The 18568-nt window shown below is 47.2% G+C and overlaps 1 protein-coding gene across 1 annotated transcript in view; it reads right to left on the bottom strand.

Moving 5' to 3' along the window:
• The window catches only part of PDLIM4 (PDZ and LIM domain 4), a 53596-nt gene extending 37376 nt beyond the window's left edge, over positions 1-16220 (bottom strand). Inside the window, exons 1-2 of the mRNA XM_069772899.1 lie at positions 16041-16220; positions 1078-1229 (exon numbers count right to left, since the gene is read on the bottom strand). Coding sequence (XP_069629000.1) covers positions 1078-1229; positions 16041-16133 — 245 coding nt within the window. The 5' untranslated portion in view covers positions 16134-16220. The remainder of the gene's footprint in view (positions 1-1077; positions 1230-16040) is intronic.
• Between the last annotated feature and the right edge of the window lie 2348 nt (positions 16221-18568).

Genomic DNA, 18568 nt, shown 5'->3' with positions numbered 1-18568 from the left:
CACTGCACAAAGATTTCCACCTCTTCCAAGGAAAGCTCCACCAGCCTGCAGACAGCCAGGAAGGGAACCCTTGTCCTACCCTGGGTACAGCCCCCGTTTGGGGTAGAAGACCACGCAGTCTCCCTAAAACTGCTCCAAATAGAAAGCAAAATGACTGTCCTCCTTGGCTATGAGAAATTCTACCTGCGTGAAGGTTTTTCTTGTTTTTCTTTTTTTCTTTCTTTCCTAATGCTGAAGCCCCACCATCCCTACGACATGGGCTGAACTCAGGGGACTCTGCTTCGGCCGGGTGGCTCGGACACCACTCTGATGAACCATGAGGAACCAACGAGGCTTTGCTCTGTTTATGGCAGTGCTCCTTCCCTGCTGCCCCGGCTTCCAGTCAGAAACTACATGTTTTCCAAGAAAAGTATAAACAGTAAATGATTGCTCTTGATAGCAGGAAATACCTTTTTAATCTGAAGTAGAAAATTGTATACACTTATTTAAATCTACTACAGATAACATTAGCTATTTGTGAGCCTTACAAGGAGCACTCATTTTGCCTGGGTAATTTGTGATTTGTATTAGGAACCTTTAGCTACAGAATTAATTCCAATGCAAAGCAAAAAAAACCCCAAGCCTTTGTTTTGCTTTAAATATTCTAAAAAAAGTGAACTTGGCAGGACCTTCAAATGTATATTCATTGAACAGATGTTTAGGAAAATAATAGGTGGATGTTAATGAAGTGGGAGGCTTTGCCCAAAGGAGATTTCAGTCCCACTGCTACTCTTGCTTGTGGTGATAAAACCTCCATTGGGTTGAAGGATCCAACCCAGCTCACGGCCCAGACAAGCCTTGCAAGGTACGGATGATAATCCACACATATAAGTGAACTGAACCCATTTTTTATATCTGTGATCTTTAAAAAATAGTTTTGTTCTGCTGTTTTTAAAAATGCAGAACGATTACACAGACCACGGGGATGCACCAAGAGCTGAGCCTCAGGGCACATCTGCTCCGGGTTGAGCCACAAGCTTTCTGCAGAAGAGCCAAGCAAAGCTGACACAGGAGCACACCAAACCGAAGAGGACCTACCTGTTCACGGAGAGCAGTAGCTGGTCCATGCATGCTTTGATCTTGTTTTGTGCTTCTAGGTGTGTCATGTTCTCTGTGCTCTCTCCATTAATTGCCAGAATAATATCTCCTGGGCACAGGTTTGCCATGGCTGCTTTACTGCCAGGGTTAATCTAGGCAGGAAAAAATAAAAGGGTTACTTAAAAGAATGCTCAATTTTAAAAAGTCCTGTGTTTGGAATAAGCAGCAGATAAAGGGAATAGTTATTTCTGGAGAAGACATGCGTTTTTGCCTACACCAACAGCATCTACCAGAGGCTGGATGTCAGAGCCAGGTCTCTTGCGTCAGCCGCAGTTCTCCGAAGGCCATCCTCTACAACAATGCTCTTTTAAATTAGAGATTTCTGCCAACCCCAGTCAGTGTGTGACCAGGTCCTCTCTTCAGATTCATCTCTTGCTTGACATAATGCAATACGCTCTTTCCAGAGATGCTTTACACTCCTTCATGCTGTGAGGGTCAATCCCTAAAGAGCAGATGAAACCTTCCTCTTTGGCTAACTACGTAATTAGAAGATGAGCAGTCATCCTAATTGTTTCCTGTGGAGAGGTTACATTTGACATCAGTTTTTCCTGACCATCATTCAAATGACTTGTCTCTTTCTAGCCCTGCATGGAATATTGCGCAGCTCGTTAAGTCTCCACAACTCTTTCCTTCTGGTTTTGTAAGAATGCCAGAACCTTATACAACTCGTAACTTCTTTCCTGAGGAACTAATGACAGGTCCAGGTACTGTTTGTGGTCAGCCATAAGACCAATCCTGCAGCCCATAAAAGAGTTTCTTGAGAAATCACCATTTCATTTACATCAGCCCAAATGTGTTTTTAATTTTTGCAATAATATAAAATGATGCAAGGCATAGGCAGGACAGGTAAATGTGTCTGTTTAAACTCTTAATAGCTACATGCTTGCCCTCTAATTTCCTCTTCCATCATTCAGAGCATCTGCTAACGCTCCGCTAACCAACCACATGGTTTATCAAGTGAGAAAGTACAGCGAGTCTGACTTTTGGGGATTGGGGTCTCACTGCATTTAGAGTGTGATGGTGCTTTGATTCTGTTTACTCATGATTTACACAGGTCTAATCCCCCGTCTCAGGCGATGGCTCTCTGCTCCATCACACCCCGCTCAAAAGATCCAGGCAACAGGATCACTGCTCTATCCTCCATGTCCCCCGGGCATAGCTGACATCAGTGCATGGTGGCAACCAGACGCTAACAAACCAGGTATGTTTTTTTCTGATCGTTTGAGACCAAGTGCTGGCCGCCCACTCCACGGTGCCCACAAGCCCCCTGACCACCGCAGACCATCGTTAGACAAGCAGTCTTTTAGAAAGGGAGGCACGCATCCATCATCCCTGTTATCATCTTGACTCGTTTTCTGCAGTTCTGTTTTCACAGGGAATTTGGAGAGGATTTAGTCTTACCACCGAAGCCCTTTGTGGATCGCACTGGGGCTGCTCACAGGACCGAGGCCGGTGGAACAACCGGCGAGAGGCAGAGAGCACCCGGCGTAACACAGCCCTGCCGCACGCTACAGCCGCCCATACCACCGAAAAAAATCAACCTGAAGGTGTTCGAGGAGCTCCAAACCACTTTTTACACTTAAGTAGAACTGGCAGCCCGAATTAAGGCTTTTGTTGCGTTGTCAGAGTAAATCAGCATTTGCCATTTGCTCTTCAATAGTTTCAGCCGGGTGATTTTGCTCTAACAAACCTGCCCGGCCAACTCTGTCCCTGCTCACGGGCTCCCCTGTGACTCAGCTCAGAGCAAACAAGAGGAGGTATTTCTGAGCACAGCCAAAGTAGCCGTAAAGCTCCGACACAGGACTTTTCACCCCAGGACAGGTTTATTTCTTCCCTGGTGTGCATTTGTCCTGTTGGTTTTTTGAACCCCTGTAAGAAGACATGGAGTTCACAGAGCATTAGGGTCCTTCTAACAGCCTCAGAAGCTGCCAGACCCACCAGAAAAATCAACCAGAAGCTCAACCAGCACCTCCAAGGAAGCATCTCCATGCACTTGCCTGTTGTTATCCGCTTCGGTCAGTGCCCACCCCACAGCCCCAGCTGCCAGCAGGCTTTTGGACTAACAGACCTGCAGTTTGACCCAGGACAGCTGTATTTTGTTCTTGTCTATTCAATGCTGTCTAGATGTCTGACAGATTTTTCTCCCTGCGCTGATCTTAACCAGATTGTAGCTTCCTTGGAGAATAAGCCGTTCACAAATGGGGCTCTTAGCTGTTTCCTATTTTTAGATTCTGGTTTATTTAAAATTATTTTGGCAGTATCTTTATGTTAGCATTTTATGCTAGCCATGGAGATAACTGAGGGCTTGAAACAGAGCTGCACTCCAAGAACTCATTAGTTTGAGATACAGCATTGATGTGACAGCAGCTTGGGAATCAGTATTGTAATGTCTGACAGGTCCAAAGTTTGTATTTTAGTGAATAATGTTCAAAATACTTCAGACCAAGTTCTCCTACCTCACAGCTGTGCAAAGCCATTGACGCCAAACATGCCACAGAAAGCTCTGCGAGCCTGCTTACGGGTCAGGGCTGCCTTTGAACCCTCTTGCAAGGGTCCTACCTGCTTCACTCCGTGCAGCCAGCCTACCGCAACACCAGGACCTCCGTAAGGACAAGGATGCAATTTCAAATAAAGTAATTTTTGTGATAGAGTCTACGCTTGGAGCAAAACACCCAAGAAAGATGACCCTCTGTTGTCACGTGGAAACGAATAAATACACAAGGAAGGAGCAGGAGGGATCTGGGTGTCTTGTTCAGGCACCCACTGAGCTACAAGCAGCCAGCACCCGCACCCAGCAGCAATGGGCTCAATCCAGAATGCTCCTTAACCAGCCTCTTTCCTTAGGAAAGCCAGCTGCTGCCCAACGAGCTGCTGAGCATCTGCTATTATAAGCAAGTACATACAAAAAAAAAGTGGGTTTTTTGTTCAAGTGATAAACCTCATTTTGTGTATTAGTCTGTTCTGCAGGGCAATAGCCCTAAGCGATGTCCCTACAGCTGCGGGTATTGCCCGTGGGTGCGAGGTCTCTGCAGGGCAGCGACGTTACAGCCCAGCAGCAAACAGAGGTTTTGGGCTGGAGCTTTTACCAGAGGCACTCACCCACTCGCACCTCCCTCCAGAGGGGCCTCGGGTCTGCCGTGAGCCGCAACCGCTGCGTGTGCGACACGAACGAAGCACGCACAAATCGGAGAGACACTGGATATATTACGAAGTTAAAAAACACTGCAAAGAAAACCTGCACCCGGTCACTGGAGCCCTGCGTTCTCAAAAGGGGCCTCCAAAGGAATTGAGGTTTGAGATTAGGACAGGCTTAAGAAAAACGGTGATAAGATTTTTCTTTGTTTGTTTTTGAAGTTCTCCATCAGCGCTAAGAACAAACATTTTAAAAATCAAGGTTGAATGGACACAGACCAAGACAAGACCGACGGATAGGTAACTCGGTGGTGTGAGTGGTCTCCCCGGGAGCAGGACAGGTTGGGTCTCCCCACCACACACCGCCTTTCTACGGGCAATGCCGAGTACCCTAAAGCAGAGTCCCAACACGGGCTCCATCCCACGGCACCCGCTGCACCCTGCGTGTGCCATGCCTCGTCTTGCCCGCGCTGGGCACCTGCCAGGATTTGAGCTGTTTTGTCTGCTTTTCGCTAGCGAAGAGCTTGAGCGGGGCAATTACACACTAGCAAGGAGCCAGCCCAGTCCCTCGCTCCCTGCTAACCCCCGGGGCTGCGGCGCCCTGCACGGGTGCTGGTATTTCAGGGTCGGAATAAGATGCTGGTGGAGAATTAAGGGGCTGGACGGGGTGGTCCGAGCCCTGGCACTGCTGGCATCAAGGCCACGCGGCTCCCAAGGGGCTCTGCTTGTGCCGTGGGGTGACAGTAACCTCGACACACATTCGGAGCAGTCAAGTGTATAGCACCGAGAGCCAAACCCACAGCAAACACCGCAGGCTTAAAGAAACATAAACATTTTTATTAGTTCCCCCAAAGGTTTTTCTTTTTCAACTAGATGAGAATTCCGCCTCACTTGGAAGCTCGGAGCTCCCAAAGCCACAACTTCATACAGCAACGAAGCAGCACCGATGGGAACTGCCGGCCACCATTTAACAAGCACTGCTAGTTATTGTTGCCCCGCACTCGAAGATATTTTCCCACCAACATAAATCCAAAGCCAGCTGATGGAGACTTGGGGTGAAATTGCACAAGACAGCCTAGTCAACCCCACAGCTTGCCCACGAGAGGGGGGAGGGCCTTCCCTCTGCACCTTCCCACTCCCGGGTGCCATCCAGCCTCTTCCCTTGTGCCCAGGAGGTTTTTAAGCACAGGCTGGGATGCAATCCAGCAGAGCCGAACAGTTTTCTGAGAGTGAATCAAAGCAACTCAGCGTAATGGGTCCGGTGCACTGGACCAGTCATCTGGGACCAGGGCAGGGATGGAGTTAGCTGGTGGTAAGCTGATCATCATGATATGATTAAGCAGATCCCACACAGCACTACGTGGGGAATAGCCACTACCCATCACCTAATCGCTGCTGCATCTTCAGCAGGAAGGAACTGAGCACGGAACACGTGCAGGACCAGCCAGCGTGCTGGGGAGGTCACTGGCACTCGTGTTTTTGCAGCTCCTTTTATGCCCATAGAAGCACATTCGCGTGTACTCTACCCGAGGCGACCGCGCATGCACAGCACGGCGTCTGCTCTGGGAACACAGCGTAAACGCATGTCATTTTTAGTGCTCTCCCAAAATTAAATAAAGCCAAGAGAGAACAATGTTCTGCATTTAAGCCCTCCACAAAAATAAGCAGCTGTTTCTTTGTTACTCTCAAAAAAAAAAATGCAGATGCATAAGAATACTCATAAACAGAAAATACTAAAAGAAACAGAAACCATGCACAGCTAACAATATTGTACAGCAGGGTGTGGGGAGGTTTGCAGAGCATGTGCTCCCAGTAAATAACTCCAGGCTGTTGAGAGCACAGAGAGCTGCTTCTCCCTATGCAGCATGCCTTCTGCAGGGATTCACTCCAGTAGGAAGCCAGAATGTTTTGGGTTTTGTTTTTTTGTTGGTTTTTTTTTTCCCCCTTTTCCAAAAAGCATATTATTCTCTCTAATCCCCTCAGGACAAGCCTCATTTGTGACACCTTTGTATGTCCTCCACACAGCACTGTGCTTCAAAAAATACTGAAGGTCCAATATCAGCGCCCGTCTCCATCCTTTTATATTATTCCAGCAGGAAAAGGAGAACTTTAAAGAAAGAGACCCCATTAAACAGCCCTTCTCTCACTGTCCTCTCACCACAGGAGGTTTGGTCACAAGGCTGCGAGCATCACCCCCACCAAGGATAATGAGGGGAAATGCGACCCACAGGCTGTAGCGCTGGACCAACACCCCACAAGTCACCATCTCCTTTTGCCAAGTCATCAACCCGTGAACTGTATCTGCACAATTACAAACCAATCTTTTAAAATAAGTTTCTTCAATTATTTTCCCCACCACCTTTCCCAAGATTACCACCCACCTCTCTCCTCTCCTCCAAGGGGACCAGCCTCGAGCAGCTCCCTCCCCAGCCAAGTGGATACTCTGATGCTATGGAACAGACTGGAAAAACCCCAAAGCCAGCAGCGGCTGTCTTATCTGGCCACTGGAGCCTCGTCAGGATTTACTAAGTGCTAGCATCTGACATCAGGCCAATAAAATAAAGCACATTAAGGCAACTGTTGCGCTAAGCCAGTTGGTGTTGGGAGATGTGCAATCTAATTTAGTAAGCAGGATTATTTGCACTGAGAGGAGTTTACTCTTGAAACACACATAGCATTACACTTTTGCCCCCAGAGATCAAGCACAGAAGCGTGCCAGGGTCATGAGACCCGTCTGACAAGGCAAAGTCCCCCGGGTCTCGCTGTGCGCATCCCACCGCCCACACAGGGATAACCAACCCCCCCCGCCGTGGGGACGGCTCGGCTCAAGCCATCGCTAGAACTGGGCCAACACCGCAAGCTGAAACACTCAACGCTTCAGTGAAAGTTTAATGTGCTATATTAACTTACACCTCCCCAGTTTTTCCTCCTGCCTCTGTAACATCACCTGTGTCAGGACCCAAGGACAAGGGACACGGTTCCTCCTCACACCTGCACAGGTCCCGGCACAGCCATCGGAAGGAAGAACTTAATATCTAGTCTTCCAGTAGTTTTTACTCAAATTAACAAGTACCACCTAATCAGGACAATCACACCTACATAATAAAGGCAGCTTTCTCTCTGCCAGGCCTCCATCACTTTCATAAAAAAAAAAAAGCACTATGTTAACAAAATGCGACACATCCCATCAATCAGTGAAGCCATCTTCCCAGAATTTAATGGGTTAAGACATGCAATGCCATACAAGCCTACACAGACCACAACACCCTTCTCTTAAATCAATGGTAGTTTGTTACAGGCAAGTCCGGGGAAGTTTTCTGTTCTGCAAGTGTGATCAAAAGGGCCCGATTAAAGTCTTCGGGAGGCTTTCAAGATAGTGTGACAAAATTCTCAGCTTTTAAACAAAGCAAGCCTGTTCCATTATCAGGAAGCATGCTACGAAGCAGTGATCTTACGGTAGCAATCTCTTTTAAAACAGGAAGAGCCAAGAATTAAATGACTAACTAATGAAGATAAATTCCCCAAATCCTGTAAGCATTTGTTCCAGGAATTCTCTTCAGCTTTTCAAAGCATGGTGCCTTGAACTCACATACATTCCCTGACAACTATTTGCATTTTTCTAATTGCTTATATAAAAGTCCAGTGCATCAAGACTTTATTTAGGTATGCTGTGCAGCCTGGTAAATGAAGAGCACTGTTTATGCAACATGAATACATTTAACTACTGAGGAAAACAAGAAGCTTAAGAGCATAAAAGGGAAAGAACCAGAGTGCGAGTGTTATAGAAGGCAAGACACTTGAAAATCCTTTTGAATCCAAGTGCTGATGGATCCAAATCCAAATTCAGAATGGATTCATAGCGTAGATCCTAATTCAGCTCAAAGGCTGAGGACTCCATACAAAGAAAAGAATCATAGAATCATTTAGGTTGGAAAAGACCTTCAAGATCATTGAGTCCAACCATCATCCATGCCCACTAAACCCTGTCATGGAGTACCCCGTCTATGCACTTTTTGAATGCCTCCAGGGATGGTGACACAACCACTGCCCTGGGCAGCCTATTCCAATGTCTGACAACCCTCTCAGTAAAGAAATTTTTCCTAATATCTAACCTAAATCTCCCTTGCCTCAGCTTGAGGCCATTTCCTCTCATCCTAAGGCTGATAATCAATGAAATCCAGTAAGAATTTTAGAGCAACCAACCACGTAACGTGAGTGCAAACCTCAAAGTGCTGACTGAGGCAGACACAGGTTGTTCAGACACTCACACCTGGCTTATTTGGCCAAAGCTCGCCTTGCTCAGCCCCAGAGCACCCAGAACTCAGGCAGCAACCCTTGGTTGGAGAGACCCCCGGGCGCTTTGCCGAAGACATGCAGGAGCAGCTCAGAGCTCTCCCTTTCCAATCACCAGCTTTCTCGGCCAGGAAGGTGGGTTGATAACTTTCTTTCCTATCAAAAGGAAAGCGGCAACAGAGGTGTCTCCAAACAGCAGAAAATTCTCCAACACAAGAAGTTTGAATTCATCCAGGGAGCAAACCTGAAGCTTCGTCCTTGTGAAACGAGTAGGCGTTAATCTCGCACAGACCGCAGGGATTTGTGCCTTTGCAATGCGGCTGCCTTCTCCCAGTTTAATTGCAAACGCTAGATATTTTGCGGGGTTTAGTCTTTTGTACCAGAAGCTTTACGTGGGCTAAAGGCTTCTGGGAAGTGTTTTGTGGCTTATGGTGAATGACAGCATTCAGGCTCAGCGTACTGTAAACCTCCCAGCTGAGCTTCTACTCCACGGTGCTCATTATTGAGCAGTCCTGGATTCAACTGCTCAGGACAGTTTGTCTTCTAGCTGTGCATTGTCCATATCTGATAATTAAGAACAATTACTTGAAATAATCTTCTTTAATCCGGTATGTTTTGCTTTCTGAAGCTTGTACTGTAAAATGTCATTCGCACATAATCTGCTATCAGTCCACACAACATGTAAAACTACTTAAGGTTTAATGGGTGTGAATTTGAGTTGCTCTGGTTGACAAGAAAGATTGAGTGTGGCACGGGCTTTGAGGCATCTTTATGATGTTTGGAAAATTCATTGGCTGAAATACTCTTGCACAGCAAATTTATTTTTTTTTTTTAAATAGACCTCTGTTCTCTATGGTGAGAAAGTGGGGTTTATTTTAGGTCTCTGCTGGCTGTAAAAGCTACTTGAATGCCACACTGCAGCTTAACATTTTTTGCAGTTGTTCCAAGTAACCCAGTGAATCCTGGGTTTCCTTAAAGTTTTTACGTAAGTCCTGAAGTAGAAACCAAATATAACCTTATCTTCCAGGGGCTGGGGCAAGTGCGGTGTTAAGGGCTGTGTACAAATCCACTACATTAACAAGCTCTGGCTAGATACGCCGCGGTTTGCTTCGGTACACATCTGGCAGCACTGCACTGACAACAAATCAAGCAGAGTATTTTCTGTGAACATGTTTGTTTTAGCTTTTTTTATCAACACTACCAGATCTTGAGAAATCTACTGTTTTCTTTCACACTCTAGCACCTGTGGTCACAGATGACTTAAAAAATAAAAACATTTTCACTAAGTGTTTGGGTATCTAAGAACCATGAGTCAATGCATTTTGAGACCTCAGAAATCAAACAACAAATTCAGTTAGAAATACTACATTTAAGAGGACTTGTGCCTTCTAGGATTCACCATATGACTCCTGCAGACCTGTGATACGCGTCTTCCCCCAAAACTACAAAAAAAAAATTAATTGCAATAGTCTGCACTAATCCTACACAATCCATAACAGCATATTTGTATTAAAATTAAAGGACTGATCTGCCCCCAGGAGGACCAGGATTATCACCAGCTATCGTGCTATACATTAACAAAAAGTTTAAAAAAAAAAAGATTAATTCCACATATTCCCCCTTGTATGCTTCCTACACTAACAAGTCCATTTTAGTAAGTCTGCTATCTAACTTTATTCTCTTTTTTTATCACTGTATCAACTGGGGTACAACCATGCACTTCTCCAAAGTAACTCTTAATACCTGTCCCAACAAGCAATCTTTCAGTCTTCAAGAAGTTAGAAAATTGACATCACCATCATTTAAAAGAAAAAAAAAGAAAAAACAAAGAAAAAACCCCAAACCACGAAAACCCTAGCCCCAACTCAAAATAACCACTTACACTGAGCCCATTCTGCTTTGTTCAACCTGGCAGAGGCCCGAAGTGTTTTCAAGGGTGTGCTGGGCTTATTTTGCTGAACTTGCCCCAAGGTCAGACCTTGCATGAATGGACCTACATGAATCATTCTTTCCGCCTGCTTTCCCACTCTGGATTATCAGTGTGCTTGATTACAGTAATTAGCATTAGGCTTTCGTTCCAGCATATTCTACCATTACTGTCTCCTGAACCAGCACAAGCATTTATTCTTCTCTTTCACTTATTAAATAAAGCCTCAGTGATAGAATAACTTCAGCAGCAAATATATTTGTTACATACTTTCATTAGTTCTTATCTGTAGTTCAGATTAATGGTTAAGTGCCACTACAGCTTCAAGTGTAACCACCCAGATCTCTCACTCCAGACCTTATAAGCAACAATCATTGGAAGAATGATGAGAACAAAAAAAAAAAAAAGACAAAAACAAAGAAGAATGACAAGCAAAACTATTTCCTTCCACTCAAAAAAAAATAATCAACCCACTTGAACTATTACATTAAAACAAACATTAATAGCTAGCAACTCTTCATTCCTCCATACGAGCAATAAAACCACCAAAGGTCAGCAGAAATCAGCTGGGGTCCTAGTTTTAGGATTCATCACCACAGAGCAACTACTTCAGTCCATTTGGGAGCTCTGAACAGAAAGCACATCATTTCCATTTAATAAACACTCAACGCATACAAGTTACACATAAAACCAGGAAAAAAAAAACTCTTATGGAAAGCAAAGAAAAAAAACCGGCCCCATTCCCTTTGCTGGCATCTCTGGTTCTTGCCTTTTGTCTGCCAACATCCGTGGAGTTCCCGGAGGAACTAAACCCGGCCCCCCCAGCACTGCCCAGCCCTTCGTGCTCTGCCGTCCCCGACCCGGAGCACACAACAGCAAAACCTCACAGGCCACCCCAGAAATCATTACCCCGAGCGCGTACTCCGTTCAAGTGGGATCACAGCAACGCACTTGGGCATTTGCAGGCTGCCCCGACGGAGTCAACAAGACCACTTTTACTGGAATTCCTCCCTCAGCAGAATTCCTTCTCGAGTACCCTAACCTTTAACAGGACACGTATTTGCTCAAATACAAAAGCTACTTAAGTTTAAAAGTCAACCTCAACTCAAACAATACCTGGATAATGGATTGCAGGCCAATTATTTATCACCCTTCTTATGTTACAGTTCCAAGCCAACACTGAAAAATGCATTTTTGCTGCTCAGCTAGAGACTAGTGGGTAAACTGATGCTGAAGCTGGCAGATAAAAGAAAAACCGTATTAAAATTTTTTTCAAAATTTTATTTAAAAAATACTGGAATCAGTCCATTTGTCAGTTATCTGCCTAGCCAAGTAATTTATCTACAATTCTAAAAGCAGCAAGTGCTTGGATTAACACTGGCAGAGTTGGGCAGATGACGACATTGACTGCTCTAGGAGCTGGACAAGCGAGTTCAAGTGATTAAATGCATTCAGCTCCTCTAGTTACACTAATGACTGATTATCTTTTAATCCCAGGCAAGGGGTAGATCAACTGTGATCCCACACAGAACCACAGCACTCACTGATGTGGTTATAAGCACCACACTGAGAGCAGCTGAGTAAGTTATTCCATTTCTGTTCCTGAACCGTGGTTGCTGGTCAAAGGCAATGTTGTCACTACCTCGAGTAAGAGCCACTGTAAGTTCCCTTTCCCACCAAGGGCACACACAGTATCCAGTTGTTAACCTGCTCAACCAAGAAAAAGCAGCTGTCCGCTACCAGAAACTTAATTAAGTCTTAAAACCACTATCAAGTCATTAAGGCCAACTCTAAGCAGATGTTTTAGGTCACTCCCCTACCCCCATAAATATCACTAGGAGGAGGAACCATCAACTACATGATGCACAACACCCAGCATCAGCTTACTGTAACCGTGGGTATAAAACGAGCCGGGTTGCTTCCCCGGAGCACAGCCTGGGGCTACAACTCCCTTCCCAGCTCTGTGCTGACAACGCACCACCATCGCCCCTGCACGCAGCTGCCGCAGCACCCTCCAGGGCTGCGTGCCCCCAAACCAGCCCAGCACACCCCAGCCCTGCTCATCTGGGTCCCCCAGAAAATGCAGGAAGAAACAGGGAGGGAGAAGGGCAGCTAGCACACCTAGCTTTTTATGTGACCACATGAGAAAGATGCCCTAAGCACACCCTTCTGGGTTTGCACTTATTTTTTCCTTATCTCTAATACTGAAGAACTTAACACTCCAACTCGAGCCCTGGCCTCTCCAGGGGAGTGCTCAGCATCAGCTGTTCCCAGTCACTCTGGCAATCACATCTTTAACACTTGTCACTTAAGATTCATCAAACCACAGAGGGAAGTGACCCGCTTTCAAGAAAAACAGATCATTCCTTGATTTCATGAGCATATTTGAAACAGCTGCAAGGGATGGGCTCAACACCATCAGCTGCACCTGTACAAATGCAGTGACCTCCTGGGGGCTAAAGCAAGTCCTGGTGAGTGAGTCAAGTCCCATTCCAAAGCAGGACTGTGCGGTCATTATTTTCCTTGCTGCCAAATCCGTATTTTTTTTTCAAGTTTAGCCCTTGACAATATTGTCACAAGCCACTTTTGGGGATTACCTTCAGGGTTCAGCTGCACCACAGCGTCTCCTGCTCAGCTCAGGCTGGCAGCTCCTTTTGCACCAACCGCTTTATTTCCCCTCTAGCAGCGACACTTTGCCTTCCAGTTCCACAAATGCAACGTCAAGGAAGGAACTCTGCCTCCACTTAACCGGGAGCAACGACACTCAAGACAGGCTTTGGAGAAGAAGCTGCACCCTTCTGGGGTCCCCCCCAGCAGACAGCAAAGCATCGCTCCCCGGGGCTGCGACACATCTCTGCACTGTTACAGCTAGCGGGAGGTCTGGGGAGAAATTGTTTCCTGTAGTAGCTTAGCAAAGAGTAGAGAAAACTAACCTATTAATGACAATCATTTTTTTTTCCAACCCCTACGCAGATGAATTTGTGTTTTGTAAGTAGGCAGCCAGCCTCTGGCACCCAGAACTGAAGGCGGGTGGCTTTCGGATGCCTCAAATCCCAAACTGCAACCTATGAATTCACCAACGTAACCAGCCCGGGTAGGATGCTTGCAGAGCTGTACAGCCCAAACACTGTGTGGCCCATCAGTCCTCAGCCCCCCTCGGGCACAGAAGCGGGGTGCAGCAAACCCGCATCCCTCGGGCAGCCCAGCGCAGCCGGAGCGTGTCCGCATCTTGGGCTGGCAGCTGGATACGGGAGTCCCAGAGTCTGGTCCCGCCTTCGGCAGAATTTCTGCTTTTCAAAATATGTTTGTAATTTAATGGCACTTTAATATAAAACAAATAAAATTTAAAAAAAGCACTTCGAAGGAAGCAGAAGTCAGCCAAAAGCCTCAACAATTAGGCTACAGCAAGAGTCTCCCTCCCACCTGCAGCGACCCAGCCCGGGCAAGGGGGCTGGGGACTCCCTATCCCAGATCCCAGCCCCCTTGCCCAGGTTTCAAGCTAGAAAGAACAGATCTCCTGGTTAGACAATTAGTTTAATTGTCTAACTAGACAATTACAGGATAAAAATTAATATGGCACCACACCAGCCACACTCAGTCCGCTGCAGAGAGGCAGGCTTGCACAGACCCACCACCAAGTGAAGCCCCAGCTCCCCCAGCAGCCCCTTCCCCATGGCTGGGAGCTACAGGGGAAGCCAATTCCTCCCCAGTTTGAACATTTTCAGGTATTATTTCCAAAGCTAGTGAGGTCTCTTCTTGTGTTAAGAGACCAGAGCCTAAGCAGAGCACTCTACACCCCTATTTACACCCCAGGGAGTTGTTTATCACCCTCTGGGAGCAGTTGTTAGCGTACAGCACATTGGAGCATCGCCCCTCTCTTCAGTGGGAACAGAATTAAAAAAGGGTCCGATTTAAAAGGCTGCCACACACAGTAACATGAAGCAACACCCCACGACTGCTACTTGTGTTACACCTCGTTGTGATCCCAAGTGAGACTGGCCTGATGAGAATTATCCTCACATCTCCCAGGTTTGCTGAATCAAACAAGGAATTTGGCAAGCCACCTGCCTAGGCAAAAGCAGACTTTGTTTTTTCTTGTTTAACATTAAACCAAACTTTTTTCCAAAGTAACAGGAAAGCAGGCTCCCGCCGCTAAATTAAGATGTTCATCTTCACAACAGGAAGATTTTTTACAGTCACCGAGAGGCAATTTTGCGTTTTGCTGCAACACATCCCACATTACTGGGGAAGAGAGAGGACCTCCCCGTGCCCAGGGGTGTAGACTGAGCCCCAAAAGCTGAGTGCCTCCCCTCGCAGCACAGACACTCCGGTGCGTGCCCGACCCCGGCAGCACGGCCGGACCCGCCGGCTGCTGCTCCCTGTGCTGCCCCAGCCTTTCCCGGTCCCAGTCTTCCCTCCTCTCCATCCATCTCCTCCTGCCTCTCCTCCAAAAAAGCCCTCGCTGGAACACTTGGTAAGGGACAGTCCAAAAAACAAGGACACAAAGCCGTGTAATAGGCACGTTTGAACTCAAATGCAAACCAAGTCTCTGCAAAACGTGCTCTCTCCCATAATTATTTTTTTAAAACTCAGGGTACGTGTTTTCCCTTTTCTGTCACAGCTTTGGCAGCTGAATGAAAAGACGGCAAACAGCTTGTACGCGTTACGATGATATTTTTTAAGTTATAGCTCCTTTCAAAGCTTTTCAATACTCTCAGTGTTTTGCTCAAGCGCTCCAGCAGCAGCTGCCCAGGAGAAACTCAGCAACATTACCCAGCCTCAGCACGCCACGGGGCAGCTTCGGGTGTCCAGCCCTTTCCCAAGGCAGCCCGATGGCAATGGAAACACCAGCACCCGTGGGAACGTGCCCAGCTCGGGCACAGCACCTCAACCATCCCGCAGCCCACCGCACCGCCTCGCTGGGCTCCTTCCCGCACGGGGGACGGTTTGTTTTCACCTAGATCTGCGCACAAAGCCTATTTCAAGCTAGCCGCGGTGCCTTAGTGAGGAAATTTCCAGAATACATCTTTGCGAGGTTAAATACAAGTGTGAGTGCACTTACACAGTAATTACTACCAGCCCACAGGGAGCCCATAACACAGCAGAGAAACTTCTTGCTGACTTTACTCCTGCCTTCCTAAAAAAAAAATCCCCCAACAGCCTGTGAACTCAGTCCAGGGCAGGAGTCCAAGCCCTCTGTAGCACTGAAGCACTAAAAACTTTGAAAGCGGATCTTTATGAATTAACATCCCCCAAAATAAATCAAGCGGGGAGAAGGCTTGACTGCTCTGCGTTAACAGGAGCGGGGGGGGGGGGCGCTGAAACAGCACTGCATTCAAAGGGAAACCCTTCCTTTGCCTGTATTTGGGTGGATATATAATAATATATACTTCAAAAAAAAAAGCCCAAAGGGTGCTGCCCACCCCCCCCGGGCACCACCAGCCCCATCCCCACCAGAGCAGCCCCACTGCCCGCCCATCACCTGCCACCGGTCCCCCCCCAAAAAACCTTTTCTCCCCCCCCCCCAATTTTTCTGCCCCCCCCAGCTCACCCTGGAGATGGTCAGCGGAGCACTGAAATCTTTCCCGCCCACCAAGCGAAAACCCCACGGCGAAGGACCACGCAGGACCACCGAATGGGACATAACGACGGTAGAAAGCGCTCTGCTCGATCGAGCCACTTCGCGCTTCTCCTAATTACCGGGACGGATCGATCCCGCCTCCCCGCCACGCCCCCTTTGGGGCGTGGCGGGGAGGCGGGATCGATCCGTCCCACCCCTCGTTAGAGGAGGGAGGGGGGATGTTGTGGAGAGGGGAGTTTTAGCTCCCTGACCCTTTTTACTAGGGATTTTCAAAGCGACTGCTCCCACTAGTAAAGTTAAGTTGTATCGCGTTCGGTGACGTCCAAGCCTCCGCTTACCGCGCCTCGCAAATGATGTCAGAGGCCGGTCAACACGTCGTCACCAACCGTTTGGTTCAGCGCAAGCGGTATGTTGGAGGAGAAAAGAGAAAATTTCCAGAGAATAAGCAGTTTCAAGTAGTTTGGGGATCCTTCATGGGCAGCGCTTGGTCAAAATATAAAGCTCCAGGAAAATAATCCGGTTGGGTTTCAAGCAGTTTGGGGATCCTTCATGGGTAGTGCTTGGTCAAAAGAGAAAGCTCCAAGAAAATAATCAAGATGGTTTTCAAGCAGTTTGGGAATCGCTTGGCCAATGCGCCCCAGCATCTTTAGGGGGGTGTCTTGCAGGGGTCTCTGGGGCGGCACCAGGTACCGCAGAGCATCCCTGCTTCCCGGCGGTACGGCTGAATCGGTGACCGTCGGAGAACCCAGAAGATGTCCGCGCTGCAGAGGGTGTTTAATGTGATGGCTTGTAGGGACGCAGCAGTAGCTTGGAGGTGGGATGGGTGGTCAGCTGCTCAGCATCTCCCCCGAAAGCTGAAAGCAAATCTCAAAATGCCTGTAAACCTCCCTCTCTGCCTGGAAAGGGCTGGCCCAGAATATCCCACTTCAAAAAAGGACCTAACAAAGGATTCATTGTTTGAAAAGTCCAGTTTCATCAAGTACCTTCTTGTTGCCCGGTTTCTGTGAATTTGATTTGTGTGCTATTTGCTGCAAAGTCTTTTTGGACACGTTCGCTCGTGACACGGGAAGGCCGGTGTGACCGTCTCACTGCCGTGCCCGTGTTATCCGGGAGCCTTTGGTCTGGGACAGGGGTGGGAGCTGAGCCTTTTATACACGCTCCCGAGCCATGCTGCAGCCTTTGGATTTAGCAACGTGAATACAGTGAGCGCACTGTGTTACGAACCCGAAACACAATAAACTTTGTTTGCTTTGCTAGAAAGGTGCCTACAGAGGAGCAGTTCAGCTGCAGCTGGTACCAGCAGAGCTCTCGCCCGTACTCTTTGTTCCACGTGAGCCCGTGTCTCCATCGAGAGAGGCCATAAAAACTGACTTTTGTCTGTGCAACTGGTGATGAATCATACCTCCTCATTCCTGTATGATATCACCGAGGCTGCAGAAGTCTGGGAGTAGGCTGGCCTGAGGTTTCCCTGCTTGCATTAGAAAATCCACCCAGCTGAACACCAAAATTTGTCTTCCAGAGAGCTGGAGGACTAGTTTATGTCCCACCTCTCCTGCTCTCGCTGTTCAGTGACGAGGAGGACTGAGTTAAAGATGTGCACAAATGCGGTGTGTCGGCACTGGCATCTCCTTCCTCTTAGGAGGGAAAAGAAAAAAATCCTTTCTGTAAAAGAAACTAAGTTTTCTGGAAAGCAGCAACAATAAAAACAGAGAAAAGGAAAAGAGCAGAGAAAAAAATGGAGACTGCAGTTCTGTGGAGTCAAACATTTTCCACTGGCATTCATCGGGGCTTCATTACCGGGGTGGTTTCTAAATTGCACCCAGGCTGTGAGTGGCAGGCTCTGCCGTGCAGCAAACCATCAGCGTTTTCAAAGTAATTCACGGGTGTAGGAAATAGATGATCAAAACACAGAAATCCCCACTATTAAAGTATTCATTTCAAAAGCTGATGGGAAAGCTGCTGGCTCCGAGGCACTTTCTCTTCAAGGCCTTTTGAATGGTCAGCCTAGGTTACCCCTCATGTCACTTAAAGCTTGTCGAAAACTTAACCCAAGTAAAATACAATTAGAATTAGCCAAATTGGTACAAACTTGTGGGTGTGCTTATTCCAAATGAGACTGTATTCCAAAATACATTAAACTGAGCTGAAGTAGAGGCAGTTTTCCTCTGAATAAAAGTATCTGCAGTTGAATCGCTCCTGATGGAAAGTGTCCATGTGTAGAGCAGCCCTCAGGTTTCAGAACTGCATCAGGAATTAACTGGGCACCCCTCTATCAGTGATAGATGTTTTTTTCCCAGGATTTGGGGAATGAGAGCATTAGCTAAAGAACTCCACATTTTCACAGGTGCCTCATTTTCTTTCCAGTGCTCACACACCTTTTCACATGTGCTTTCTTCGAGCAAAGCCAACAGTTTTGCAGCCTGCAAAGGACCCAGATGTACTCTCACTTCAATCAGCCAAAGTGGGCTCAGATTTCTGGTTTTGTCTTTGATAACTTG

Source organism: Haliaeetus albicilla, chromosome 27 (assembly GCF_947461875.1).
Source record: "Haliaeetus albicilla chromosome 27, bHalAlb1.1, whole genome shotgun sequence".
NCBI classification, from domain to species: domain Eukaryota; kingdom Metazoa; phylum Chordata; class Aves; order Accipitriformes; family Accipitridae; genus Haliaeetus; species Haliaeetus albicilla.
The sequence above is the reverse complement of the archived record's forward strand: the minus strand, read 5'-3'. Positions and strand labels throughout refer to the sequence as shown.